The sequence below is a fragment of the Onychostruthus taczanowskii genome, unplaced genomic scaffold (genome assembly GCF_017590055.1).
Source record: "Onychostruthus taczanowskii isolate IOZ18803 unplaced genomic scaffold, ASM1759005v1 scaffold101, whole genome shotgun sequence".
Taxonomy (NCBI): domain Eukaryota; kingdom Metazoa; phylum Chordata; class Aves; order Passeriformes; family Passeridae; genus Onychostruthus; species Onychostruthus taczanowskii.
Genome location: NW_024496638.1, coordinates 2033094 through 2059378, shown reverse-complemented (window position 1 = coordinate 2059378; position 26285 = coordinate 2033094). Strand labels below are relative to the sequence as shown.

The 26285-nt window shown below is 42.5% G+C and overlaps 2 protein-coding genes across 3 annotated transcripts; one reads left to right on the top strand and one right to left on the bottom strand.

The window, feature by feature from the left end:
- Positions 1-250: 250 nt before the first annotated feature.
- On the bottom strand, positions 251-7520 carry DHCR7 (7-dehydrocholesterol reductase). 2 transcript variants are annotated; one of them, XM_041412824.1, is made up of 8 exons: positions 7385-7520; positions 6309-6412; positions 5232-5320; positions 4530-4620; positions 3660-3873; positions 2998-3202; positions 2333-2464; positions 251-1743 (listed from the first exon to the last, which is right to left on the bottom strand). In XM_041412824.1, exons 2-8 carry the CDS (start codon positions 6346-6348, stop codon positions 1279-1281), a joined length of 1236 nt encoding a protein of 411 aa, XP_041268758.1. In that variant the 5' UTR covers positions 6349-6412; positions 7385-7520; the 3' UTR covers positions 251-1278. The 2 variants fall into 2 exon arrangements, with proteins under 2 accessions (XP_041268758.1, XP_041268749.1); XM_041412815.1 differs by having other exon boundaries at positions 5232-5454; positions 7385-7514.
- Positions 7521-9528: 2008 nt separating this feature from the next.
- Positions 9529-24085, top strand: NADSYN1 (NAD synthetase 1). Its single transcript, XM_041412171.1, has 21 exons — positions 9529-9662; positions 9803-9863; positions 10322-10438; positions 11010-11063; positions 11413-11502; positions 11752-11803; positions 12494-12582; positions 13420-13537; positions 14037-14168; positions 14682-14756; positions 14918-15042; positions 15243-15291; positions 15868-15970; positions 17298-17466; positions 17826-17961; positions 18714-18820; positions 19585-19716; positions 19870-19939; positions 20531-20659; positions 21133-21309; positions 23403-24085. The coding sequence occupies exons 1-21, from the start codon at positions 9578-9580 to the stop codon at positions 23454-23456; spliced, it is 2124 nt and encodes a 707-aa protein (XP_041268105.1). The 5' UTR covers positions 9529-9577; the 3' UTR covers positions 23457-24085.
- The last annotated feature ends 2200 nt before the right edge of the window (positions 24086-26285 follow it).

Below are 26285 nucleotides of genomic sequence, written 5' to 3'. Positions count from 1 at the left end.
TCACACCAGAAACCAGTGAAAAAATCACCTGTTCGTAAATGATCTCCAAACACATTCCACATGAGCAAAACAGAGGAGAAACAAATGAGACAATTGTTGTTTTCCTTTTTCTCTGAGGGTTCTCAGCTTCCCAGGAGAAAAATCCTGGGCAAAGGATGAATGTGAATGCCACACAGCCCCACACAGCTCTTCGCTCCCTCCCCCACAGTGGGATGGGTAAGGGAATCAGGAAAGGGAAAGAATTCACGGGTTGAGATAAACACGGTTTAATAGGTAAAGGAAAAACTGCACACAAACAAAGCAAAATAAGGGATCTACTCCCCACCTGCCATCTTCAGGTAGATGTTCAGACATCTCCAGGATTGCAGGGCTCCATAACATGTAATGGTGACTTGAAATGACAATTACCATCACTCCTGACATCCCTCACTCCCTTCTTCCTCCAGCTTTTTGTGCTGAGCACAATGCCATGTGGCCTGGGATATTCCTTGGGTTAGTTGGCGTCAGCTGTCCTGCCCATGTCCCCTCCCAGCTCCTTGTGCTCACCCAGCCCACTACCTGGCGGGTGGGGTGAGATGCAAAAAAAGCCTAGATGCTGTGTAAACACTGCTCAAGAATAGTGACAACATCCCTGTGTTACCAACATTGTCTCAGCTCAAATCCAAAACTATGCCCACACCAGCTTCTAGGAAAAAAGTAACTCTACTCCAGCCCAAGCAGCTCAGCTCAGTAGCTTCACAAAGTCTGGTTTCAGTAGCAAAATAATACTCAGTTGATCATGTTCCCTATTGTCAGGTGCTGAAAATTGCACTAATTTATGACAGTTTTCACTTTTGTTTTAGATTATAACAATTATTTCAGACCAATTTCTTCAGTTCAGTATTTCCACTGTTCATCTCTTGACAAGCAACCAACAACCAAACCTCCTTTGCAGCTGTTCTCAATTGTAGGTTCTGATGGCCACCAGCAGCTGCATCAGAAAACTTTTTTCCTAAAGAGATGACAGAACTCTTTTTGTCTCTCCTGAAGCACTGCAAACTGCTTCCAGAGCCTTGCTACCATCAAGGGTAAGGCCACCTCCCAGCTTTGGGATTTCTCAGGAGTCTCAATACACGCATCTTTTCTTAAACTCCAAGTTAATTTGGAAATGGGGTGATTCAGAGGGGTATTCCAATTAAGAGTCTTTTTAAAAAATGGGGCAGTTCAGCGCCTCACTTCAGTTACTTTAATCATGCTATGTCCTCACGTTTCTTCTTTTTTCTTTCCCCTGTATTAGCCTTAAAATATCCCAGGTAGAAGCCGGTAGGGCACTACAGCAGTGTAGCACTTCCAGTCCTTCCCATACTTGCTGCTGCAACGGTGCTCATCCCTAATGCAGCGGTGGGTCAGCAGAATGGTCATGTAAATGATGTAGAAGTAAGGCAGCATGTGCTCAAAGCCACAAGCCAGGCAATAGGCCAGTGAGCCCATCAGGTCCCCTGTGTAGTTGAAATGACGTGCCCAGCCCCAAAATCCTGAGGTCATCAGCTTGCTGTAGTACTTGGTGCCATCCACAGACATGTAGGAGCACTCAATGTACTCTGGCTTCTTCCCCCAGATCCTGCAGTTGCCATTGGTGCGACGGAACAGGTCCTTCTGGTGGTTGGTCATTCTGAAGATGTAATAACCCAGCAAGCCCAACATCAAGACCCCCATGGCATAAGCTGTGCACAGCTGGACGGGATGGTAAACCAAGTACAAACCCTGGGGAGCACAAAAACAATCAGCCATTTACTTCCAACAGAGGCTCAGCATGCCAGACTACTTCCTTGACTACAGTGATCCTCAACAGACTAGAAGAAGGAAGTAGAAAAATCTACTGCAATAGTAAAACTGCACAAAACTTTCAGAAAACTCTGCATCCTAGAGTGTCCTGCTTTCTTTCTCTCTCCAAAATTGCACTTCTTCGTTAAACAAGAAGAGAAAAGTTGCAAGGACGCAAACTGGACAGAAGGAAAAACCCAAGGAACAAAACCCAAACAAACCACCACTAACCAAAAGACCCCCAAGAAGCAGGAATAAAAAGAAAGGAAACTCAAAGGATGTAGAAAAGTATGTAGACACAATTGTCAATGACAGAAACAGGCACAAAAAAAAGGCAGGAGAGGAAAAGATGTCAAATCCATGCAGGGACAGGAAGCCTTCCTACAGAATTGTTACAAAGAATGTTGCTATAATTTCTCAACAGTGGGACTACATAGAAACATTTCAGGTACAAATTGAACTGCTAGAAAGAATGTTTCTGGAAAGCTTCACTCCTGTTAGCCCAAATACACAGTGTACACATATTTACCTGCAAAGTATAGAGGTAAGGCAACCAAACACAGTCACCCCAGCCCAAATACCATCCAAAATGATCATGGCAGATATCAATGGTTTTCAAGTACCAGGCTTCATTCCAAAAGAAGTCCAGAACATAAATACCCTGCAACAGAATAATTTCACATTAATAACGGAGCACTGTCACCAGTTACCCTGTTTAACAACATCAGCTTAATGTCTGTGCTGGCTTGTGATATGACCTCAAAATTCATTGGTGTTTTCACGTTAGCACTTCAAAACCAGACATTTCTGAACTCGGTTAAGAACTATCACATAAATAAAACCCACCTGGATACACAATTATCTATCTCTCTAGACCGATAAAGCAATAATGGGATGACTGAGGCAAGTATACAACTCAAGGACAAACACTTGGGAAGTGAGCTCACAACTGACCGTGATCTCTCTTCAGCTTACATTCACAAGGTTACAAAGAGGAGGGACAGAGTTCTCTTGAGCAGGCTTCCATTTACACAGATCAGGGAATAAATGCAAAGAAGTCCCATCACTGAATGAGCTTGTTTCAGGCCAGGAAAAAATGCCTCAGTTTCATTTCCATGGAAGTAGGTTTTTTTTTCTTACTTTCATACCAGCTTATTTCCAAACTTGTTTCTTAATTTCCTCCTCAGAATTTACCTGGAGGACATTGACAAGGATCATGGAGTTTGTCACTTCACCGTACAGCTCCTGTTGTTTGGCAGCAAAGGAAAGGTTGATTAGAGTCCAGGCCACAATCCCAGGGCGCCCATTGAAGAACAGCTTGAAATCAAACCACTTCCCTATTCGAGGGTTAAATTCAATCCCCATCATGTAGTCATAAAAGAAGTTGCCAGTAATTTTGCTGTAAAAAAAAATTAGAAATGCGTACAGTTACATACAAATACAGGTAATTGCTACTCTGTCTACACAATTCAGATTAATTTGATGCACTGATAATAAAAACCATAAAACCATGTAACATTGTGCAAGGTAACACAAACTGACCCAACCAAAGCATTGCATTAATAGACATAAATTGTAGAATTTCAGAGGTGCCTGAGTTTACTCTTGGTAACACTTCTGAACAGTCTAACTATTTTTAGGATGGGTGTATCTGTGACATTGAGGCTGCCAGACCCATGGTGTGCAGCATGAAACATAGGGGATGGTGCTGGTGAAGCAATCAATCACTGCCATAGGCTGGCTTAGCTCTCTGTGCCAGTGAAATATACTCTTTCATACAATTTATATACCTGATTTTTATTTAACAATTTTAATCTCCGTTACCTACTATTCTCTCACTCCTAAAATCCACATACCAGTCTTTTGCATTGGTAGGGAAAAAGTAGCCTTTGATCATTGCAAAGGTGGACACTGCATATCCCAAGATATTGGCACACCACAGGAGAGGAATCCAGTTGTCAAAAATGATGGTAGGTGAGAAGAAGTGGAAGCAAGAAGCATTGGCAAACCAAAGCACATGGGTAATGACCCAGGCCTGAAGTCCATTTATTTCATATTTATTCACGACACCTAAAATATGAAGAAAAAATGGAGTGTTAGTGACCCTGCATTAATAGAGCTTTTAATTAATATGGGTATGTGCAGAATATACAGAAGCTCAAACAAGTGCTCATGAAATGACCTCTCTCTCCTCATCGCCCAATTAAATACCTCGAGGCAATTTCCTGAAAGTTCCATTAGACTCTACTGCACCCATTAGGCTTTGTTATGCTGAGTTTTTCTCCTCACAAAGCTGAATTTAGACTTTTCCCACAAGTGACTAGAGTAACAAGCCACCAGTAACACTTCACATCACTTGGACACATTTTGTCCAAGTCCCTTGGGTTAATGGAGCTTGAGCAGGTAAAACTATCTTGTTAAATACCAGCAATAGTCCACTGACAATTTTAAGTGCCAAAACTATCAACAAGTACTTTTCCATTGCTGGTGTGGTGCCTACATATCAACAGTTTTATTAATTATAAGAGAGAGAAATGCTATAAGTTATTCTAAAAGATGACCTAGATTGCTTTCTAGTTTTGTTTGAACTGAACATGTGAGGAAGGCTAAAGCATTTATGTCCACGTTTCCTCTGGTTACACGTGGGTCATTAAAGATTCTAAGAACAGAAATAGTATAATTTCAGAAGATTGCATGGTGTGCATGTATTCCAAGGAAGACCTTACCAGCAGGGGTGACAGCACCTTCTTGTACACCTCCCACATATCCAGGGAGAAATTTATGGCAGAAATCAGGAATGGACATGTACAAAAACACCTAAAAGAGAGAGAATGTATTCACGGTAAACACAGACAAGACAAAACCCCTCAAAACACTATCCTTCACATACATATACCAAATATAACATTTATCTTAATATAAATCTTAATATAAAATGTTATTATATAACATTTATGCCAATACTAGTAAGTATTGGGTAAGCCAAAAAAGGAAAAGCTGTTGTGCTTTTAGACTAGTAATACATCTAAGCTACTCTACAGCTCTAAAGATGTATTTCATGTAAGGCTGTCATCCTTTTTTGGTGGGGAGGCAGGACAGTTGGTAACTACATTCAGATCCTTGTCCTTTTATTTTGATTTATTTCTTGTGTATTAATTTAAAACAAATGGGTATTGTTGTTATATAGCTGCTTTTTCTTAAAAACCTCATTAAGGAATATGTCACACAAGGAATATTTCTGTATATTCCCATTATACTTATTTTCCAAGTACATAGGCTTCATTTGGATTCCAAAACGCCTTGGAAATTGTGAAGCACCAAAGAGTAAATGCCAGTGGAACATTCCACCATCCTTTGTGTAAAAGGATTCATCCAAGAGCTGTGGGAGAAACCAGACACTGCATCCAGATCACAACTCAATAACGTACCTGGAAAGCGACCCAAAGGGAATAAATGGCAGCAGCCCTATAGGTCAGCATGGGAGTCCTGTTCCAGATGTCAGACAGATGCTTATTCCCTGTCAGCAAGTCCAGGAGAGGATCAGTCAGAGAGCACTGGTACTGGGCACAGGACATGATGAAGTAATACACAATCAGTGGTGCAAACATCAGCAGGAAAAGGATGCTTGCCAAGGAAAACCAGTCCACCTCCCTGTAATCCAAAACAGAGCATTTTGTCTCCCCGGGTTTCAGACAGATGAGTTACATCAGGCAACTTTTTCAGTGCACCTTCTAGATTTAACTGGATGAAAACTGAACATGTGTTCAGGACACAGACATGTCTGGGGAGTCAAACAGCCATGAAAAACTCAGCAAGGACCATTCTTTGCCACAAACTGTTCTAAAACTATGCTAGTTAATCAGAGCAAGAGATTAAATAAAATCTCCCCTCCAAAAACCAGATTATTATTACAGACTTCACATTTTTTGATGGCAATCACATCTCTAACTGGTGCCATTCAGTTGGAAGTGATAATGGAATCCCAAGAACATCAAGCAAAGCTTGGAAACTTGGAAAAGACAGACCTTGGACAGCCATACGTTGAATTTTCTGTGCCACTGTTGCTGTTCCCAGCTGCAGGACAATGCCCTACTCATACCTGCCCAACTCTTAGGTAACTGGGACATGAGTCATAAATATTGCTACAGCAGAACTTGTCAACTGGGAATGCCACAGATGCCAGAATGCCTGTTTTCCAAACCTCAGAAAATATTTATTTCCTTGAAGAAACCAGAAATTTTACCATTTTTTATGATCTGCTTTTCTTTTTTCCAAGGAGTGTGTTTTAACCCAAACTGTCTGGCAAACTCTCTGCCTTAAAAAACTTGAAGAACTCTTCTTCAGCACCTGTTGCTACGGCAAATTACCCATGAACTTTCCAGAGCAGGGTAACACAAAAATCTGTTATTAACAGAAGGAAGTTTAAAAGAAATACAGAATCTCTAAGAGTAAGAATGAAGCAGTTGGAAGTACAAGGACTACTTGGGGTCACTGGCTTCTCTCACCATGCTCTTCCCCACTGGCCTTGAGATGCTTTAGTATCATTTTGCATGTTTTGGTGTTTTCTTTCTTCAGCAAGTTTCTTCTCCTGATGGGCTGCCATTATGTCCTGTAGGAAAGAAAATATGAATCCTACTGAATCCTATGAATCCTTACTCCAGCTGGTTCTCAACAATTATTATGCCTCCACAAGAGAATCACAAATAAAAGTTACTGAAATCCATTATATAGACTTCAGACACAAAATTTATGGGTGGAAGATGGGAAGCAAAAAATGTTCACCAATTAATTCAATATGAACTTACATTCAGCAAAACATAATCAAAACACTGATATCAAAGTAATCCATTAAACTTCTTGCTAACTGGAAATTTCTTTTAAGATGCATAGATACTAAATTGCTTATTACTTACATGTAGATGTTAAAGGGAAAAAAAAAAGGTTCACCACATAATCCTAAACCTTTGTAACTTAACTGTCTATTTTAATTTGAGGAATTGATACTGCTGTAACATTATCAGTACGGGACCTTGTCAACTGGATACTTCTGCCCAGAGTCCTTGCTCCATATATGTCATTTACACCATAGAAAACAAGATAAAATCCCATCTAAGTAAAAAAATCAGTGGGAATGGAGAATTATTTACTCAGCACCACATAACTCTCTCTGTGGAACGTGCACTGTAGCTTTCTTTCATTCTGATCAAACACTTCTTAGGCTAAAGATCATCATCCTACAATCGGAACTGTGGACCGACGGCCCGGCTCTGTGTGCCTCACCACGGCGAACCCGATCCATTATCTGGGCACGGACTGAGCCTGGCCGTACCCTCTGCATCCACCTCCTCCTGGGCAACCTGTCCCAACGCCCTGACCACGCCAACAGCAAAAAACAAAAAATCTCTCGCATCAAATCCGAATGTCCACTATCCCGCCTTTAGGCCATCTCCTTTAGTCCACCCCCGGAGGTTTCTTTTCAGAAGCGATGTGGGGGGAAGACGGCTCGTCGCTCCCCTTTGCACACACGGCTGGCTCCCTTCCAGGCCTGGTCCCAGACACGGTAAGGAAGGAACGCACTCACCTGCGGGGCCGGGGCCGCTCTCTCACCGGGATCACTTTCACCGGGACCACCCTCACACCGCTCCCCGCGGTCACCCCGGCCGCCACCGCTCCGACTCAGCCGCACCGGCGGCCCCTCAGGCGGCACCGGCACCTCCTGGCCCCGCCCCCGCCCCACGGCCTCAGCCAATCCCTGCCCCGCCCCGCCCATTCCGCGGCTCCCCATTGGTGGCGCGCGCTCGTCCCATGGGCCGAGGAGCGCGGGCTCCGCCCCCTGCCCTGGGACCTGCGCTCCGCCGGGAACGGTGAATGAACGAACCCCAGCGTGCTGCTGGAGTGGGAATGGTGGCCAAGGGAAGAGGTTACATCTGCACTTGGGTCACAACGTGGAGCCCCTAAAGCAGACTGGGCCGCCTTGAGTCGTTATTAAACTCTCCACATTCCACTGACCGTTCTGTGCAATTTCCAATGGTCCCGCAGAAAAAGACCTGGGGGTTCTGGCCGAGAGCTTCTGAACACGAGCCTAGGTGTGCCCAGGTAGCCAAGAAGGACAATGGCATCCTGGCATGTGTCAGCAGTAGTGTGGCCAGCAGGACCAGCGCAGTGACCATCCCCCTCTTCTGGGCACCTCTGAGACCTTGAATTGTGGGGTCAGTTTTGGGCACCTTAATCCAAGACAGAGTTGCTGGAGTGTGTCCAGAGAAGGGAATGGATCTGGGGCAGGATCTGGGGAAATGGAGGTCTCAGCCTGGAGAAAAGAAGGCTCGAGGAGGGGCTCTTAATCCCCGCCCCGCCCCGCCCATTCCGCGGCTCCCCATTGGTGGCGCGCGCTCGTCCCATGGGCCGAGGAGCGCGGGCTCCGCCCCCTGCCCTGGGACCTGCGCTCCGCCGGGAACGGTGAATGAACCCCAGCGCGCTGCTGGAGTGGGAATGGTGGCCAAGGGAAGAGGTTACATCTGCACTTGGGTCACAACGTGGAGCCCCTAAAGCAGACTGGGCCGCCTTGAGTCGTTATTAAACTCTCCACATTCCACTGACCGTTCTGTGCAATTTCCAATGGTCCCGCAGAAAAAGACCTGGGGGTTCTGGCCGAGAGCTTCTGAACACGAGCCTAGGTGTGCCCAGGTAGCCAAGAAGGACAATGGCATCCTGGCATGTGTCAGCAGTAGTGTGGCCAGCAGGACCAGCGCAGTGACCATCCCCCTCTTCTGGGCACCTCTGAGACCTTGAATTGTGGGGTCAGTTTTGGGCACCTTAATCCAAGACAGAGTTGCTGGAGTGTGTCCAGAGAAGGGAATGGATCTGGGGCAGGATCTGGGGAAATGGAGGTCTCAGCCTGGAGAAAAGAAGGCTCAAGGAGGGGCTCTTACACTCTACAACTCCCTGAAGGGAGGCCATAGCCTGTATGCTCTCCCCCAAATGACAAGTGACAAGAGAAGAGGAAATGGCCTCTAATTGTGCCAAGGCTTGTTTAGATTGGACATTAAAGGTTTCTTCATGGAAAGTGTTGGCAGGCATTGGAACAGCCTGCCCAGAGTGGTGGTGGAGTCACCATTGCTGGAGGTAAAAGCCGTGTGCATGTGGCACTTGGGGACATGCTTTAGTGGTGTGCTTGGCAGTGCTGGATTAGTGGTTGGACTCAGTGATCTTGCAGGCCTTTTCCAACCTAAATAATTCTGATTCTAGTACAGAAAGGAGTTAAAATGTATAAGGTGGCACACAGCAGCCAAATATGTGATGAGGGACATAAGAGAGGAGATTGGACTTTGAAGAAGTCAGCCTCTCTGGGGTCAGCACCCTGAAGGCTGCCGGGATGATGCTGAAATGAGACACACAGAAGGTCGCACCCTGTTCCAGTTACCTTGAGCACTCTGAACTCGGCTTGAGGGACACTTCTTAAAAGAAGCTGCAGGGGTTAGAAACGGGCTAAGGCTGCGCTCCCGTTACTCAGGGCTCTGGGGAGATAAAACTGCGGGAAGGGCGTAAAGCTGTGCAGCAGCGCACGGCGCCGGAGGAGCCACAGCGCGGCTGGACACCGGCTGAAGCCGGGGCTGGAAGCACTGACGGTACAGGCGCTGCTTCGGGGACAGGATGAGGGACCGGGAGGAGTGGCGCAGCAGGGTCCGGAGGAGGGACCGGGAGGAGTGCCGGAGGAGGGACCGGCAGCGCGGCCCGGCGCCGCCCCGGAAGCAGCGGGGAAAGCGGCAGGGCCGCCATGGGCCGGGCAGTGACCGTGGCCACCTGCGCCCTCAACCAGTGGGCTCTGGACTTTGAGGGCAACCTGGAGAGGATTTTCAGAAGTGAGTGCCGAGATGGCTGGCTGCCCCCGGCCATCAGGAAGCCTCTTCCGCTCCCCCCTTCCTTCCCTGCTTCCCTCCTGCGGCGAGCGGGGCGGCGCAGACCGTGCCTGTTTCACGCACTGCGCTCCCAACTCTTCCAGGTATCGACATCGCCAAGAGCAAAGGAGCCCGGTACCGGCTTGGGCCAGAGCTCGAAATCTGGTAAGGGCGCTTTGCTGGCGCTGGGTTTGCTGCGATTCCCGTTAACTGTGGAAGAACAGTCAGGAAGAGCATCAGCCCCGAGGTGCTGCAGTGCCCAGAGCCGTACTTGGAGCATGCCGCCGTCGGTGCAAAGAAAAGCACTGTAGTTGTGAGCACAGGATTGGGTCTCTTGTCTTGGAAACCTGACTGGTAGCGATAATTTTTAACCTATTTCAGTGAGTTTTCCTTCAGGGGAACTGTAGTGCGTTGATTTCTGCTTGGGCCCAGGGTGCTGTCCTGGAAGGAATATCATGGAGTGATATAGAACGCTGTAAATAGGGATGGTATTGGCAGCACTGCTTCTTTTCTATATAAATTACTTGTGTGGGTGAAATGCTCCCTGTCTGAAGTAGTTTTGGTTCTATGGCTCTGGTGCTAATCTGGCTGGATTTTTGATTTCTCCTTGTTTCTATACACAGTGGTTATGGCTGCTCAGATCACTATTATGAGTCAGACACACTCTTGCATTCGTTTCAAGTTCTGGAAAAGCTCTTGGAGTCTCCAGCTACTCAAGATATTATCTGTGATGTGGGAATGTAAGGTTTTTTTTTGTTTATTTTTTTTTTTTTTTTGCAAACCTGTGATCAAGGGATAAGTCCTTAGGGAATGCTGCTTGTGCCATGCTCTGGATAACGAGGGCTCTGCACCAAACTGTCAGACATATATTGGGAACTGCACTGCTCACTGAAGCCATTGTAAGCCTTGTGCTGACACAGAAAGGTGATAAATTATACCTGTAAAATTAACATGTTAGTATTGATATAATTGTGTAAAGCTAGTTTAATTTTGAACTGGGTTGGCAGTATCACAGGAGGTCACATTTCATTAAGTAACCTGGCCCAGCCATGGGGAATCAGCTCATGTTCCTAAAGCTCAGGTAGTAGTTGATATATGTGAGATTGACAGCACAGTCAGTAACTCAGATTTTTTCAAACTGTTACTTTAACTAAAAAATTAGAAGCTAAAACTTCATATATTGTTTTGCTTGATTCCCTCCAGTGAGGTGTTATGAATAGTTTTTGCAGTGAAGTGAAGTAGATTCTGTAGCTTTTTATAATTTCATTTAGCAAGTGTAGTCACTGCTAATTTTGGTTCTTATTTTCACAGGCCTGTTCTGCACAGAAACGTTCGCTACAATTGTCGAGTGATCTTTTTAAATAAGTAAGTAGTTCTTGATGTGTTTTGTGAGGTAACACATTATCTTTTTAGACACCAGTTCAGCTTCCAAGCAAGATTCTTCAGTGCTGCTTAGAGTAATGGATTTATCTTCCTATTTGCTAAATTTGAGAGAGACAGCTAAGGTTTCTCATTATCTATTTTTTCTTTTCTGATTTGTGGAAACTAAATTCCCACTGCTTTCTGGAAAAGTTCTGAAAACTCCTTGAGCTGCAAGAAACTTTAAAAATGTTACATTATAAAAGGAAAAAAGAAGTTGTTCTTAATCAGTGTTCATATATAGTTTGTTTGGCTGTACATCATGTGTTAACTCAGTTTTTCTGTTTTATTTAAGGAAGATTCTTCTGATCAGACCAAAAATATCACTGGCAAATGCAGGAAACTACAGGGAACTTAGATGGTTCACCCCATGGAGCAAAGGAAGGTATTCTGGCAACTCTAGGAATTGTGTTAAAAAACACAGCTTGCTGTTTGCAGCCATGGCTATTCTTAAAATGCTAGCATTTCTGATTAATTCCACAGAGAGTATGAGGGTTTTTTTATTTTTTAAACACATACAGCCCTGTACAACTTCAATATGGTTCTTTAACTAGTGTTAGAAGGTGAGACGAGAACCAGTTTTTATGCTGTGATTTATGTAATGATGTATTCACAATCTGTAAACTTGATTTAGGCATGTGGAGGAATATTTTCTGCCCAGGATAATTCAGGAAGTGACTGGACAGGTAAGCTGTTTTGTTGTTTTTTTTTTTTTAATTTAGCATCTTCCAAGTTCAGCAATTAAAAACTGTAGTCTCCAAAATTCTGCTGCCAGTCCTGTTGTAGATTCATTTGTTTCAGTGGTGGTTCTAAGTTGTATTAAATGAGAGCATAATTTAGCATTATTTATGTTAGTATGTGGCAGCAAAACAAGTAAATTTTGAATCTGCGTCAGTTATTTGTATATACAGAACCTTGATTGCCATATTTTGCACAATTTTAGTACTGAGTTTATCTGTCATTGAGACTAGAACTGAGTATGTGTTTTTAGGTTAAAAAAAATTAAATTAAAAATCATTTAAGCCTTCTTTGTTCAGAAGAATCTATAATTTTTGTTAATTCACACTAAAGCATGAGTGTGATTCCTAGCAACAGACAGTCTCTGTTTTGTAGATGAAATCCTGTTCTTAAGCAAAGCATTAGATCTGAATACTACTGAAATTAAAATACAAAATTTCAATCTGTCCAGAAATTTGCATTTCAGAATTTTGACTTGTATAAAATGTAAGAAGGTATAATGTGATTGATACTGTGTCACTAATTTCACATAAGTAAGCATTCAATTTTTATATTTTCTTAAGATTTGTAGTTCAAGTTTGTGAATTGAACAGCTTGTTCTACTGCGTGTGTGTAAGAATGCTCTTGTTTTTCCTCAGGAAACTGTTCCTTTTGGGGATGCAGTGCTAGCAACCAAAGATACCTGCCTAGGGGCAGAAATATGTGAAGAACTCTGGGCACCAAACAGGTAAAGGAGAAGTAATCTAAAACATACCCTGGAGCTGCCAGAAATATAAATGTTTGAAGAGATCTGCTTATTATTCTTCTGTGTAGTTTATCTTTCAGAAAGTGCCAGTAAGATAAAATATAATTAGGAGCAATAAATGCATCATGGGAAAGACCTCATTAGGCTAGGTGCAGGTTGACAAAGAAATGTTGGTTGTTAAACTAAATCAACTTGAAACAAGAAGGTAGGGGAGAAATACCAGAAAGAAGCAGAATTAAAAGAGTGATCCAAGGAAATAAATGACAGGTAACTCTAGTGCTCACATTCCTGATACTTTTCCAAATCTCCTGGTTACATTAATTTCCTTGTAACTGTAGACGATGTGGTGTGTTGAAAATGTGATTTTTAATTTTTTTTTTTAGTATTTCTTTCTTATTACACTGGAAAAAGAAAAAAAGCAGTAAAAATCTTCTCCTTGTTGTTCTGTTTTTGGATTTACTAAGAGACAAGGAAAATGGGACAACTGACTTTGCAGTCTATATCCATGTTGCCCTTTCAGACCAAGGTGATGGTGTTCTCTCTTCCTTTGAGATCTGGCCTTCTATAGAGCAAAAGGCATTTTATTTAGAGCAGACTGAGCAAAAGCCCTCCTGATCTCTGCTGCCACTGCTGGTCTTTGACAGAAGAGTTGGGCAATGCAAGGAAACAGATATTTTTGAAAGCCCTATCCTTGTTTGAGCTAAGACATGCAGAAAACTGACAGTGACACAAATGTTCGTGTTTGTCAGTGATTTTTAATGACATTTGCAGTTTCCACAGCACACTAGTGATTTATTTTTGTGCCTTTTGCTTTGACAGCCCTCACATTGAGATGGGACTTGATGGCGTGGAAATTTTCACCAACTCTTCTGGGAGTCACCACGTGCTGCGGAAGGCTCATGCCCGGGTGGATCTGGTGAATTCTGCCACAGCAAAGGTGTGTGCTTTTCTATTGGAAAGTTCTGTGTGTTTGAAAAACGAGAAGACACTTATTATTTGGTCTGTAATCCTATCTAACAGTGATGGGGACAAAAATAAAGCAGTGAGTGTACATTACACTGTGAAAAAGCTGCTTTGTCATTGTAATTTAACATGCTTTGCTTATATTTAACAGTATCTGCTCTCTCCTCTGATATCCAAACACAGCTTCTGTCGTCACCTTCCTGCTTTTCCCAACCTCAGTCTGAACTCAGAATTTCAATTTAGAAGCGCAGCTCTCTTTGTTTGGGTTGAGGGAATGACTCTTGCTATTAAGAGAGTCCTGTCAAGAGGGAATCCCAGTCATAAATCATTCACAATGTAAAGGGAGAGGAAATTTGTAAGAAGGGCAGGAGCAGAGAAACATTTTGATTTTTAACATCCTGTCAGGTGCTACATTCTGAACAGCTTTTTGGTTTTTTTTTTTTCTCTTCCCTGCATGTTTGTTTCCCTGGCAGAATGGTGGAATATATATTTTAGCAAACCAGAAGGGCTGTGATGGTGATCGTCTGTATTATGACGGCTGTGCAATGATTTCCATGAATGGAGAAACAGTTGCGCAAGGATCCCAGTTCTCACTCGATGATGTGGTAATGTATTCACCCCATAGCTGCTGGGACACTTATGCTCAACACTTCCCAAACATTCCAGATCTAGGTCCACATCTCTAGACTAAAAAGGGTGTATTTTGATTATGTTATTCACACTAGATCCAGGTGTTTTCCTAGTCAGATTACGTAGCTCTCCTGCTTTTGTGATGAAGGAAGAACTGTCACAGCGGAAGAACTTCATGAAAACATTTCTGTATGTAATCACCATGAGGAAGAGAGACTCTGTTAATTGAGATTCCCTTATTTAAAGGAAGAGAGGGCAAATACTGCAATGTGCTAATTATGACCCAGTTTTGTGGACACAAGACTTCACTTTGATTTCAGAAAATAGTAGATTTGTCATCTAGCTTTTCTTACGTTATGTGCAAGCTCCAACTCTTTCCCCAGTAATATTTCTTACCTTTTCCTTTGCCACAGCTGATGCTGAATCTTTTGCCAAGCATTGTTTATCTGTTTGTGTAGAGTGATCTAATGTTAAAAACCTTTCCACAGGAGGTGCTGGTTGCCACTCTGGACCTGGAGGATGTTCGAAGTTACAGAGCAGAGATTTCATCTCGTAACTTGGCGGTAAGAACTCTTTGTGTTTGTAAACTGTGCCAAGTTTGAATAGTTATTGGATGTAAGAAGTATTTGCATGTCTTGATTTTCACAGTGTCTTAGAGAGCTGATTTTTTTTTTAAACTATGTTAAAATTGGCGTCTTCTGAATTCTTCTGTACTATTGCTTAGGCAAGTAAAGTGAATCCTTATCCCAGGGTAAAAGTGAACTTTGCTCTGTCGTGTCCTGGTGATTTAGCTGTTCCTACTTGTATGCCAATCCAGTGGAGACACCACAGTCCTGAAGAGGAGATCAGGTAATCAAATGCTGAATCTCTTGCTTGAAAATTATTTTGATTTAAAAAAAAAAAAACACCAAAACTCAAAGACATAAACATATGATGTTGTTCAGATTTAAGTTAAAGAAATCTCTCATTGGAAGACCACAGTAAATATATTGACTTCCTTAGGTGTTATTCCCTAACCTTCTTAAAACAATCACGTTCTGTAATTTCAGTCTTGGACCTGCATGTTGGCTCTGGGACTATTTAAGGCGCAGCAAACAGGTAAGAACAACTGGGTTTGTTTTTCCCTTGGCATACACAGCTTCTTTTGTGCCACAGGCACAATCCAAATTGTTTTCCTCTGCTGCTGGTAACCCAAACTGATGTTAGTCCAAGGTGCAAAGTTTGAGTTTTTCACTGGTAGCTCATTCAGACTTAAAAACTGTATTCCCAGTGTGACTTCAGTATGCTCTGTGCTCCCTCTTCTTAGGAATTGTGCTTTCTTGAGTGCAGCAGAGTGACATGAAGTAGTCAATCAGTGTAATAGTAAAGTATATATGAAAAATGTAATCCTTTTTATTAGCATTTCTATCTTACTAGAGGGTAAAGACAACTGGAATTCTTCCTAGGCAAAGGGTTTTACACTGACTACTTGTTAGGTTACCCAGTTGATGAGAGTTTCACATTATTTGCTCTGGGTGGTTTGTTCTCTTTTTCCCCAGTAGAATATAAACCTTGAACAATATGAAGCCTTGAAAATGCCTGTCATTCTTCTACAGGAGTGTGTTCTGAGTGGTACAATACGTATTTTTTTCCTAATTTTGCTATGTGGAACCTCTTCCTTGCTCTGTTTTCAAGGCAGGATTTCTCCTACCTCTGAGTGGTGGAATTGACAGCTCTGCTACAGCTTGCATAGTGTATTCCATGTGTCACCAGGTTTGCCTGGCAGTCAAGAATGGCAGTAAGTAGACCTGTGTGTCTGGCCAACTGTGTTTACTAATGGTTATGGATAAGTTAATATTAGCTGGGTGCAGTAGCTGCAAGAGCTTATTAATGGCAGACGTTTTTTGTGTCGCTCTAATGTAGTCCTCTGTATCTCTTCAGAAATTCCAGTGAAAATGTGTGTCTAAATTCAGATTCTCTGAATTGGCATAATAGTTTCACTTTTGGGTTTGAGAATTGGATGTGGAACTCAGACTAGTTTCTGTCTAGACTCTTGTTCAAACGATGGCTGATGTAGTCTTCAGTTTATTCTGAGAGTTTTCCCCTTCTATTAAAAGTAGCACTACAAAGCATGGTTAGGAATGATTTAAGTTCTTTAAGTTCTGGCTTTAAGCAGACTTCATGCTTTTAGCTAAGTCTTTGTACATGCTGGATTGTGTTTTCTATGAAAATTCTTCAGTAGACCTAAAGGATTTAAAATTTCTATGCTCAAAATCAGAAGCAAAATCAGTAATTCTTTCATTTGATAGGTGAAAATTTTTTTGGGAAATAAGATGTAGTCGTCTTATTGTCATGGGCACTCTAAAGCTTAATTGGAATACGAGGGATGTACAAGATTGTTGCAGTGTGCTTTTATACTTTGTAATAGTTCTGATTTTGTATCCCCTTATTCTCCCCAGATGATGTACCCCTTTTTGTACCCCCTTCCTCTACCTGTGTAACCATTCTCCTGTGTTGAGATCATCCCCCAAATCCCCGCCCTGGCTCTCTGTCAGTCACTCAGCATCCCATCCCTTCTATCTAGATCTTTCGGTCAAAGCTGTCGAGTGATTAGCCCAAAACCAGGGGGCAGCCCCCCAAGGATGATGTTATACGCTATCCCAAATGTCCATCCCCTAAGGCTGTATCCCTGGAGGGTCTTTATTGGTCAGCAAATGTATCTCCCCTCGGTTTCCTCCCCCCCTTTAAATGTAACCTCGAGACTCCTTTGTCTCGCTCTGAGCACGGTGCCCGCCTGAGGAGTGGGGCTCTCTGGGGAGCTCCGAATAAACCTTGGACTGGCCCCCTGTTCAGAGTCGGCCTTTACCCTGCTCTGATGTCTCCAGTGTCTCTTCTGCTGCAAAGGCGACTAGCCTAGCTGCCCTCAGTACCCTCGGGGCACCAGAGAGTGTCCCCCCGTTGTCGGTCACTTCGGGGCTGCCCCCCCGCTGTTTGCCGACCCGGGGCTGGCCGGGGTTCACTGGGAGGCACCCAGAGAGACGGAGGCACAAGATATTTGCATATCCTGCAAAGGGAGGAGCAAAATAATTTCCACTCCTGTTCTGTTTCTTCTACTCTGTCCTCAGATGCAGATGTGCTGGCTGATGCACGTAGGATTGTGAACGATGAGACCTACATCCCTGAGGATCCTCGGGAGTTCTGCAAGCGTATCCTCACCACGTGCTACATGGCTAGTGAGAACTCTTCCCAGGATTCCTGCAACAGGGCCAAACTGCTGGCTGAGCAAATAGGCAGGTACAGGCTCAGAAGTGGTGGGAAAAAACATCATGTTCTGGCAAAGACTTACATCATAAACATTCAGACTCAAAAAGGAGAAAAAATAAGAGAGGAATAGGAGGTGGGTTAAGTAGGAATGCTACAGATGTTATTACTAAAATGTTAAAGTGATGCAAACTTAGAAGTGTTTGGCAGAGGACATGGAATTTTGGAAAAAGACTCTGAAAAGTGTTATTTTTTCCTAAGTTTCTTCCTACCAGATCTGAGATTTTAGCAGCTTTAAAACATCATTTGATGGGTGGTTTTTTGGTGGTTTTTTTCTGTTTTGTATGGTCAGATTGTGCTGGCTGAGTCACTTGTGCTTGAATTCTTCTCAGCTACCACATCAACCTGAACATCGACGCGGCTGTGAAAGCTGTTGTGGGGATCTTCAGTGTGGTGACAGGTCGAACTCCCCAGTTTTCTGTCTATGGAGGGAGCAGCAGAGAGAGCCTGGCACTCCAGAATGTGCAGGTGTGTGTCCTGTAGGCTGAATGAGGTCACACTCTTTTGGTTCTGTCGGTTTGGGTTTGATTTTTTTTTGGTTTTCCAACCTAACCAGCAACTCTGCTTTAGTTCTGAGTGTTTGTTATCCTGTTTGATAGTTTTTCTTAATTTGAGGACTTGATCTTTCTCTCTCTGTGACTGGAGAAATCCAGCTGTTTGCTCTGCAAGCAAACATTAACTTCTTTGTCAGCTTTTTGGCAACAGGAGAGGTTTAAGTCACAGAGGAGTGTGGATACTTGCTTAGTATCCCAAACAATTGCTGCTGGAGCTGGAGGCTGGATCCCAGGGTGGTTTGGCATTGCTGCCATCCTTAGAAAAAGATGAGTTTCAGAATGGGCACAAAAGCAATGTAAACTTTTTACAAATGTTTTCTGTTATACTAGAGGGGTTTACTTACTCTATAAAAGGATATGGTTTATTTGCATGCTTCATCCATCATGGATCCTTGTTAGTGCTAACAGAGTAGCAAATGGCAACTACTCCCCAGTTTGCAGTTGGCCAGGAGAAACTTCCTCAGTCTGTGGCAGTAGCAGATACTGAACCTGAATTTCCTGACTGTGTTCAGCAATTTCTCCACAAGACTATCCTTCTTGCAGTCACGTTTACTCTGCCCACGTTTTTTCTTCATGAGCTTGTTTAGACAATTGATTAATAAAAGTGACTGGGGAGAAGTCACTCTGCTATGTAAATTTTGCTTTCCTTTTAACTTTGATTTGCAGGCTAGAATAAGAATGGTCCTTGCCTACCTGTTTGCTCAGCTCACACTGTGGGTTCGTGGGATGCCAGGGGGACTGCTAGTGCTGGGATCAGCCAATGTGGATGAAAGGTTGGTGAAAATTGGGAATCCGCACCCATGTGGAGCAGGTCGCTGTTGTTTCCTGTAACTCTATCAAATATCTCTGCAGATTATTACTCAGAAGAGGTAACAACCTAAGAATGCACAGGTAACAGTGAAATTAATGAAAATAGGTAAATCAGCTTGAATGGGGAATTGTGTATTTTTCAGAGGTTTAGCCAAAGTATTGCTATAGCTTTCCCATAAAATGCTGTTTTCAGTAGAGCTTACCTGTGCATTCACTAGTCTAACTTCCCAATTTGTTGAATTTTCAATTACTTCAATTGTATTAGGAATGAAGATGTGAACTTTGAGCTGAAAAAGCAGACCTTAAAATCTGGGGTACTGTTACTAGAGCTAATATTTGAAGATTAAAGCAATCCCTTTAAGACTGTGGGAGTAGTAACCTCTAAAGCTGTGAGAGTACTGTGTGCTGGTTGTGTGGGTGTTTTGAGATTTATTGTTTTAATTAGCATAGTATTTTAATTGTTTTGCATATATTGCCTCAGCATGGATAGTTTTGCAGTGCTTTGTGATTGTTTAAAGTATCATCTTCTGGAAATTTCGGGGCTTTAGGATAGCCCTGCTGCAGTTAAATATGTTGCCCTTTAGGTATAAATATGTTACTAATCTGCAGTCTGTTTCTCCCTTTCTTCATGCTACATATAAATTATCTATAGTGTCAAGGGTTATATATTATGCTGCAGTAACATTATTATTAACTGTTGCTGTATAAAATTTCCTGTTTCGCTCAGTCTCCGTGGTTACTTGACCAAGTACGACTGCTCCAGTGCTGATATCAACCCCATTGGTGGCATCAGCAAGACTGATTTGAAGAATTTCATTCAGTACTGCATTGAAAACTTCCAGCTCATGGCCCTCAGGAGGTGAGCAGTGATTCAGTGACTGTGTTTGTTCATTCCACTGGAGGAACTGTCTGAGCCAGGTGCTTCATTTTTTGTATGAAGCACTTTTTTAACAAACCAACACTCATGAGACTGCATGGAATCCATGTTTTTCCTTTTCCCTCTCCCTTACAGTATAATGTCAGCTCCACCCACTGCAGAGTTGGAGCCCCTGGTGGATGGACAAGTGGCTCAGACTGATGAGGTAATAATGGGCAGTGCCTTTAAAATGCTTTAAGCCTTACCCCAAAATCTGGGGTTTGTTCCATAGCTGTTGTTTACTCTTATATGTAACCATGCTTACTGATAGGCATGTTTATAACCAGTCTTAAAGATGCCCACAAGGCATTAGTTCCTCACACCTGCCCTATCTGTGTTGACAATAGTTTCCAAAACAGCAAATTAACATTTTTTAATTATTTTAGATTTTTGGACACTTAGGAGGATGGGTGTTGTAAAATGCAGTTTGTTTTATGGTGTTTTTTTAATAACAAGAGAAAGTCAGGGCCTTACTGCTATGAAATTGACTGGTGGCAAAGCACTCTTCTCCCCACATCCTTCTTTTTGCAAAGGAGAGGACTGATAAAACTACATCTGTGGCCTCCAATCCCCCAATTTGGAGAGATTCCAGTGGGTTTTTTTATTTCTGCTGATATTATTACTATGTCTTTTTGACATTGACAGTATAATTTTGGTATTTCTTTGATTTAACTGGGTTATTTTAATTGCTCCATGAAAGTATTAATTAAAATTTGCATATTTAAGATTTTCTTTGACTTTCTGTGTGTGTTTTCAGGCAGATATGGGGATGACATATGCAGAGCTCTCAATCTATGGGAAATTAAGGAAAATTGCAAAGGCTGGACCATACAGTATGTTCTGTAAGCTGCTTAATATATGGAAGGAAATTTGTACTCCAAGAGAGGTAATATACCAAAGAGAAAAAAAATCAAATACTTTAATGCTTTTGCCAAAATAGAGTATGTTTGGAGAAAGGCCAGGTTCCTTTTAACTGAAAGTAATAGTTTCATTATTTTGTGTTTAGAGATTTCTCTACAGGTGCAGCAGAATATGCTACAAAAGCTGGCTTGCATCTCTTAAATGGAGCTTGTTGTCTTGTGCTGCAAATTCTTAAAACAATTGTTAACTGGGTAATTTGAAAACAATTACTTCAGAATTATACCTCAGGGAAAATTGTTCTCTGAAATACAGATGACCAACTACTCTTGAAGCCTTTGTTTATGTGTTCTGAGACAAAAAAATGGCTCTTGCTTTGAAAGAATACCTAGACCATGTAAAAGTAGAAAACTGTCTCCAAAATACTGTGCTCCTCTCAATTTTTAAATTAAAATACTAAGAAACTTCATCTGGTTAAAAGCTACATTCTTTGTACACCAGGTGGCATCCAAGGTTAAGCACTTCTTCAGGATGTATTCAGTCAACAGGCACAAAATGACCACCCTCACTCCTTCCTACCACGCTGAAAACTACAGTCCAGATGACAACCGCTTTGACCTGAGGCCTTTCCTCTACAACACCTCGTGGTCCTGGCAGTTCAGGTGTATAGACAAACAGGTAAATGCCTTCTGCTTCTGGAAGGATTTTGTATTGAAATTATTCAAAGCCTGGTTCCAGTGAATCTCCAGTAAAAGAAAACTAACATTTAGGGTAGCAGTTATTACAGAAATAACTGTGATTGTTCTTTTCACACAGCTGTGAGGTTAAATCCCCTGATTTCAGTGTAGGCTGTTTAGGTTCTTTTTTGTCATACTGCTATGAAAACAAGAACAAGAAAAATAAAAGAATACATGTACTGAGGAGGGTAAGTAATAGGTGTACCCAGACTCATGAAGTTCTATGCTAATGGGAGAAACAAGCTTTTGTGTTTTGGTTTCAGTGCAGGACCTGTCTGAAGGGATCTGCTTAATTGCAGAATTAAGACTTGACCTACATCAGCATGGGGAAAGCCAGTGTAAGAGGCAGTAATTCACTGTGAGTGCTTCTCCCAGCTGCTTCTGCAACAATTCCTTTTTTGAATCTCAAGTTAGCTGACTCACAAATTCAGGTTTGCTCAAACACAGCAGCAGTAATGGTACCATGCTCAGTTTGAGCACTGAGATGGGGAGGGGCCCAGGCAATTATTGGAAGCATGCTTAACTTTTTATAGTTTTTAGCCACCCCTTCAAGCTTATTTTTAATGCCTCTTTTATGGCACAAATGCTGGGGTGAAGAATTTTAGCACCTTGAAGTTTTTTCTGCCAGAGATTTTATACCCCAGTTGCTTTTAAGAATATGTTTATACATGTAATAAAAAACTAATTCCTTCATCTGTGAAATGCCAGACATGTTGTAATAGTATTTTACTACCTTGAAACCTGGGATAAAAGCTACCATGTGCAGTACTTTATTGTAAAATATGTGTAGTGGGGAATTTTTTACATCAAATTGGACTTTTTTCCACTGAAGTCCAGGACAAAAGTTATTTTGGTCTCAGTGGGAGTCAGGCAAGATGTTTGTAGGGTCTGGACCAAAATGTAATTATTTTATGCTTACAGTAAATGTGATTAAGATCTTTTAATGATGCAGGTATTGTTACATTCTCTAACTAGATTTGTTGTGCTCTCAGAGCAGTTGTGTTCTGCAAGGGTAGTGGCCATTGCAACTTATTCCTGGAAACTGGGAGGCAAGTTTGGGGAAAATTTTACCGTGTAGATAAGAGTAACCTGAACTGATAACTCTTTGTAAGACTGGAAAACAATAACTTGCAGTGGTTTGAGTCAAATCTGCCCTATTCAAAAAAAGGAATACAGGAAGAGTTTCTTCTTGCTGTAGATGTTCAGCACAATTGTAATTCTGAAGAGAATCAGTCTCTAGGACAGAGTCCCACTGATGATTCTGCTTCTGGGACTCAATCTGCACTTAAGATTTTTCTGGCCTAGTAGCAAGACTCTGAAAATATGGCCTAAACTTGACATAAAACCCACCTTTATTTAGGCAATGCCAGGTTTTCCTGTAGGAGAGTCATGTTACAGCTCAAGCTCATTTGTGAAGTAATTTGGAGGGCTAATGATAGAGAAATCTGTTGGATTTGTAGTAAGTACTTTTCTGCTTTGGATGTCTGTAGTGTAGTCAAGCCAGTTTAGTTATCCACTCACTTTTAGTGCAAAATTCCCTTTGCATTTGCTGCAGAAGGAACAGGGGTAAAAGGAATTTAAGATCATAGCATTTGCTGGGAATTACCAGATTTGCTCTTGGAGTCTTCACGTCATTCAGCTTTACCTGGCTGAGGGGGTCCCTAGGAGCTCTGGCAGTGCTGTCTGTAGCTTCTGCCTTAGAGCTGAATAAAGGGTTTGTGGTCAGAGCACAAATGATGCACTTCCAGGTGCCAAAATATTCACCGGGATTTTAATAGCTGCCATAATTGGAAGGAACTGTGATGCAGCTCAGAAGAAAGCTGGCACATCTGCCTGCAAGGACGAGATATCTGCAGGCTGTCTTCTGCTTTTTCAAGTGTTACACCACAAGATTAGCTGCATTTGGTCAAACCAAAAGATTTATCCACTTCATAAAAACCTTATCTTTGTGTGTCTCTTTTACAACAGGCAGGAGATGTTGATGGAAGAAGCAGCTTATTTTTGCTACTGAATTGGTTTCTTTTTTACTTGCAGGTGTCCAAGCTAGAAAAAAAGGAAGGAATTTCTGTAGCTGAAGATACGGACTGACTTCCTGTCTTGTTTAATTGGTAATTAATTAGCCAAACAGAATATTCAAAACTGGATTATACTGTGATAATGAGCAGCGATGACCTGCTTAACAGTTCTTGAGCTGATCTTTGTAATCAATTTTTTTAATTGACTCCCTGTTTTACTCCCATATACTTAAACTGTAGTTTGGCTAAGAGATCATTTATTAAGGATTTTCTTCAACTTCTTGAGTGAATTGCCTTTAATTTAAAAACTCACCTTACTTTGCAGTGAACTTGTAATTTTGTCATGCTAATTGACACAGTTCTTATTCTGCATGGTTTTTTTATTTACCTGGCACTGCTTTGGAGACTGGTCCAGTGTTTTGAGTGACCACAAAGTCAAACTCAGCAAGGTGTTGGAAGCATGTCTGTCTTGAAGCAGATGAGTAATCTTCAGAATAGTGGGGTCAAATTCAGAGTTTGGCTTCTTGTTTCATTTGAATATTGCAGAATGAAGTATAAAACCAATGTCCTCTGAGCTCAATTAGAGTGTTATCCACATCCCACCTACAGTTTGCAAAAACTTAATTTTTAACTTCATGTCTTCAAACTGATCTTTTAAATTTGTTCAGTGCTGTGCAGCAATAAAAAAGGATGGGCTTGTTCCTCTGTCTGAGGCCCTTTTCTGCCTTTTCATTTAATGTTTAGCTGTTCCCATTTCTTTTTTAAACTTTGATTTGAAAGGGGTGCTCTTCTAATAGGGAAAACAAGAAGTGCATTTCTGGATTTCTGGGCAAACAATATTCTCAGGTGCAACAACAGGAGAGCTCAGGCCCAGTGAGACTTCTGTTAAAATAGATTTACATTGTGCTATTAGAAAATGTCTGCTAAAAAGGGCACATTCTCCACATTTGTTTTCCACAACTTGGGACTTGATTCACCTGGAGTTAAAGATGATGCAGGAAGAATGGAAAACCCCAGCTGCGATTTGCCTTCCTTCACAGTTAGTTGGGCACTTCCACTTCCAATTCCAGCTAGAGGGAGTGGATGAATTCTAAAGAGAAGTTCAAAAGTGCGTTGTATATTTGAAGACTTATTTCTTTGTTTCCTCTGGAAGTTACTGGTTTCTCTTTCTGGACAATTACAGAAGAGGAAAGAAGAGACATTTCCTTTCATTCAAATAAAAAATAATAGTACAAAACCACAATATTTACATAGGTCTCCTGTGTTGTTACAGTTAGTGTTGTTACCCTATTTCAGATGCTTTTTTAGCAATGGCATTTACAGCATGTGTACAAATTGTATTTTATTTCTTGCCTGCTAATGCTGACTACAGACTGTACCAGGTCACTCCTATTTTCCTTTTACTATCCAGAAATTTTCACTGGGTCTGTTCCATCTGATGCCTCTAGTTCGACTGTTATCAACACTTAACTCCAGTGTTATCAGTGCGTTGTTGCCTACTGAGAATGGGAAATAATTCTAATGTCTAGCTGATGATGTTCACTTTTTACTGGATACAACTTGTATTGGGTTTGTGTGGCTGGGTTTTAGTGGTGGGGGGCGGGGGGGGGCTAGAGAAGCGGCTTCTTTGAGAAGCTCCCTGCATTCTGGCAGAGCCGATCCCAGCTGGCTCCAGGATGGACCAAGGCCAAGCCAGCCAGCGATGTGAGTAATGCCTCTGATAACAGATTTAAGAAGGAGGAGAAGGTGTTGTGCAGAAGTAATTGCAGCCAAAGAAGAGCAGGGTGAGAACATGTGAGGGGAACAGCCTTGCAGATGCCCAGGTCAGGGCAGGAGCTTCTCCAGGCGCTGGAGCTGAGATTCCCCTGCAGCCCCTGGTGAGGCAGCTGTGTCCCTGCACCCATGGAGGGCACAGGGATGCACAGATCCTCCTGCAACCCGTGGAGGGCACAGGGATGCACAGATCCTCCTGCAACCCATGGAGGGCACAGGGATGCACAGATCCACCTGCAGCCCGTGGAGGGCACAGGGATGCACAGATCCTCCTGCAACCCGTGGAGGGCACAGGGATGCACAGATCCACCTGCAGCCCATGGAGAAGCCCACACCAGAGCAGGGGGATGCCCAAAGGAGGCTGTGAACCTGTGGGAAGCCCATGCTGGAGCAGGTGTCCTGGTAGGACTTGTGGCACTGCAGGAAACCCACAACAGGCTCTTCCTGAAGAACTGCAGCCTGTGGGAAGGACTCATGTTGGAATAGTTTGTGGAGGACTGTTCTCTGTGAGAGGGAAACCCCCACACTGAAGGAGGGGAAGGACTCATTGCTCTGAAGACGGAGCAGTGGCAAAAGCAATGAGAAATGACCATAACCCCATACCCTGCCTCACTACACCAGTGAGGGAGAGGAGTAGAAAATCAGGTACAAGTTTAAGCCCAGGAAGGAGGGAGGGTGGGCTGGGTTGTCTTTAGGATTAGCTTTATTTCTCATTATCCTGTTTTGTTATGATTGGTAGTAAATTCAAATAATTTTGCTATGTAGATTCTGTTTTGCCTATGATGGTATTCAGTGAGTGATCTCTCCCTGCCCTTATTTCATATTTTCTCTCCATGTCCAGCTGAGGAGGGGAGTGATGGAGCAGCCCAGGCCAAATCCATTGCACAACCATTATGGTAAAGATAACATCAAAGACTCTTCATTTTTATCTTCAGCTAGATTTTACCCTGCCTTATTTGGAAGTCAGTGTTAAACATATTTTTTTACTAAACAGATGAAAGCAAAAGCTACCCCATCGCTATTCATCAAACATATATAAAATTATACATGCTCCTCTCAGATTTTAATAAAGGTGGCCCTTAGAGACCAACCAAATTTTTGTCATTTGGCTGAATTTGACACATCATGA

Excerpts from the sequence above, each read along its gene's own strand:
- DHCR7 (XM_041412815.1), bottom strand. The coding sequence starts at position 6,406 with ATGGCAGCCCATCAGGAGAAGAAACTTGCTGAAGAAAGAAAACACCAA. Across the intron at positions 3,874-4,529 it reads AGGTGCTGTCACCCCTGCTG|GTGTCGTGAATAAATATGAA; the intron begins GTAAGGTCTTCC and ends TTCATATTTTAG. Across the intron at positions 1,744-2,332 it reads CTTACCTCTATACTTTGCAG|GGTTTGTACTTGGTTTACCA; the intron begins GTAAATATGTGT and ends TGTGCTCCCCAG.
- NADSYN1 (XM_041412171.1), top strand. The coding sequence starts at position 9,578 with ATGGGCCGGGCAGTGACCGTGGCCACCTGCGCCCTCAACCAGTGGGCT. Across the intron at positions 11,804-12,493 it reads TTCAGGAAGTGACTGGACAG|GAAACTGTTCCTTTTGGGGA; the intron begins GTAAGCTGTTTT and ends GTTTTTCCTCAG. Across the intron at positions 21,310-23,402 it reads TCAGGTGTATAGACAAACAG|GTGTCCAAGCTAGAAAAAAA; the intron begins GTAAATGCCTTC and ends TTTTACTTGCAG.